This window comes from Nansenia antarctica (genome assembly GCF_963989245.1).
Source record: "Nansenia antarctica genome assembly, chromosome: 7".
Taxonomy (NCBI): Eukaryota; Metazoa; Chordata; class Actinopteri; order Argentiniformes; family Microstomatidae; genus Nansenia; species Nansenia antarctica.
Genome location: NC_137677.1, coordinates 64,447,678 through 64,450,177, shown reverse-complemented (window position 1 = coordinate 64,450,177; position 2,500 = coordinate 64,447,678). Strand labels below are relative to the sequence as shown.

Here is a 2,500-nt window from a genome sequence, read left to right as displayed (position 1 = left end):
CTCGAGAGAGAAAGCACCAGGCTGACAGGCCAGTTGGAATGGGACCATGTTTACATACAACTCCTTCCATTCCCTTCAGACTAGAGGTCTTGCAGCATTGCTTCACAGCAGCCATGGTAAAATGGTTAATACCCCAAATGGGAAATAAGGAATAAACAGGAAACTTTATAATGTCAACTTCTCAGCCTATCGTTTTTTTTTTTTTTTACAGACTACTAGAATGTCCCCTGTTGGCTGTTCATGATGAATACATAAATTGACTGAATTAAAGTGGAACAGTGCCGCAGTGTTATGAGTGTGAGTGTGTGTGTGTGTGTGTGTGTGTGTGTCAGACCTTCTACTGTAGGCCTACACTGCTACCGACAGAGTCCTGTTAGAGAGTTGAGCAGGGCTGCCTGACTGTGTGTGTGTTTGTGTGTGTGTGTGTGTGTGTGCGTGTGTGTGTGTGTGTGTGTGTGTGTCAGACCTTCTAGAGTTGATCAGGGCTGCCTGACTGCCTCTGGTCTCCAGGGAAATATGCCCCTGATATCAGCTCTGACTGCGGCTGTCTGTCTGCCGTGATATCAGCTCTGCTGCTGTCTGCCGTGCATATAGATAGATAGATATATCTGTACTGTACATCTCCAGGGCCCCTAACATTCTGGTGTGCATATTGATGAACAGATGATTCACAGAACCAGCTTCTATGGGGTTACTCTGTTACTCTAGGGGGTTTCTTCTTCTTTTTACAGTGTGTTTTGTATAAGACTGACTGGATCTTTTGTCTGTTGTGTGCAAGCTGAATGAGATGGCTGGCTAGTTCTCCTCTGAGCTGCTGCTCTTATTTTCTCTGGGTTCTCCTAGTTGAAAAGACGTTACACTATAGTGTACACTGCTGTGTGGTTATCGTATGCGGTCGGACTGTGTGAAGTTAGTCATTATAATCTCGCTGTGGGTGGATAATCATGACGAGTCTGCAGGCTTGTTAACTGAATAGATGTAGTGCATCTGATCGCTCTCTCTCTCTCAACGTGCACGCACGCACACACACACACACACACACACACACACACACACACACACCTGTGATTAATTTTCCAGATCTCTCTTGTTTTTGCCTGTTAAGACTCTCTCGGTTGCTTCTGTGCCTCTTGAGTGTTTTCCCCTCAGCCAGCTCAGTGTGATTCAGTGGTTACGTTGATGTGGCGTGATCTCACTGTGTGTGAGCTGACTGCTGAAACCACAGAGGTGTCCGTGTGGTCTGGTGGTATCTGCTGCTGCAGACAGACAGGACCTGTTTGTCTGACAGAATATCTGAGCTGGAGAGAGGAGAGAGAAGCCAGACGCTCTCACTTCTTCTCAGTGACAGAAATGTTGGTGCAGTGTGTCAGACTCAGCCCTGCTCTGAGAAACGACGTGTGGCTGTCTGATCAACACCCGTAAAGCTGTGGAGCTTGTGGCTTTTAGCAGGAGGGGGAACACTTCTCCCTTGTGTCCGACATTGGACGGGGAACAGAGGACACATTCACACAGGGGTCCTCCCCATAACACCCCCCCACCCCCACACTTCCTTCACTCTTCCCTCAGCCATTTCCTGACCAGCTGTTATCATCAGTGGAGGCTGGTGGAGGATGGAGAATTGTGGAGGACGGGTTTGGTATCTGTTTTGATACCATTCTTCATTCCATTCCAACCATTACAATGAGCCCCGTCCTCCACAATGTCTTCATCCACCAGCCTCCACTGATTATTATCATCCCTCAAAATCTTCCTCCCTCCCTCCCTCCCCAATGCAGCCTCCCTCCCTCTCTCCCTCCCCAGTCCTCCACCCCTCCCCCAATCCTCCTTCCCTCCCCCAATGCTCCATCCATCCTAAAGTCAAAACAAGGAAGTCATTTTTGGATCAGTAGCCACAGTAAGTATGGAGGAGAAAGGCGACTACGCTACAGGTACTAGTCTCGCTGAGATGTTCAGTCTGGCTCACGGCGAGACTAAAGCAGGAACAAAACAGGAGAAAAACATTTGTAATGTAAACAAAAAAGAAAGAAGAAGAAGTTTTTAATGGATAAGTTCCAGTTAAAACCTCTTCTGTTTCTAGATGTTTTTCTCTCGCTTCGTGACTACTACTGAACGCAATCCTAGTGTGCAGTTGCCATGACACCACTGGTTTTCACCAAGAGAGATTCTTCCTTTGGTCCAAAACAGCTGGTGAGGATGAGGAAGGGTGTACTGGGGTTCCTCCTCTTCTTCTGCATGTGTTCCAGTGAACCGCCCAGGGATCCTTCTTCTTCTCATGACTCATCCCAGTTTCATTTTAGCAACACTTTCAAGGCTTGAAAAATGTTTTGAATTGTTGCTAAACATGTTGAAACATTACTAACTAAACATGTAGGAATGCAGCCCAAGTTCCTTTGAGTCTTGAATGCAGCCCTCCTATGCTCTTCCTGGTCACTACCTGCTTTCTTCACCCTTCTCTCTTTCCAGGATCGGGTTACTATTCCTATGGAGACGATGAAGACTC

The 2,500-nt window shown here is 47.2% G+C and overlaps 1 protein-coding gene across 1 annotated transcript in view; it reads left to right on the top strand.

Moving 5' to 3' along the window:
* Positions 1-2,500, top strand: part of srpx (sushi-repeat containing protein X-linked) — a gene marked incomplete at its 3' end in the record, with an annotated part of 20,991 nt that overhangs the window by 3,866 nt on the left and 14,625 nt on the right. The window contains exon 2 of the mRNA XM_080535768.1: positions 2,464-2,500. This exon is cut by the window's right edge and continues 20 nt beyond it. Within this exon, the coding sequence (XP_080391894.1) occupies positions 2,464-2,500 (37 nt within the window). The remainder of the gene's footprint in view (positions 1-2,463) is intronic.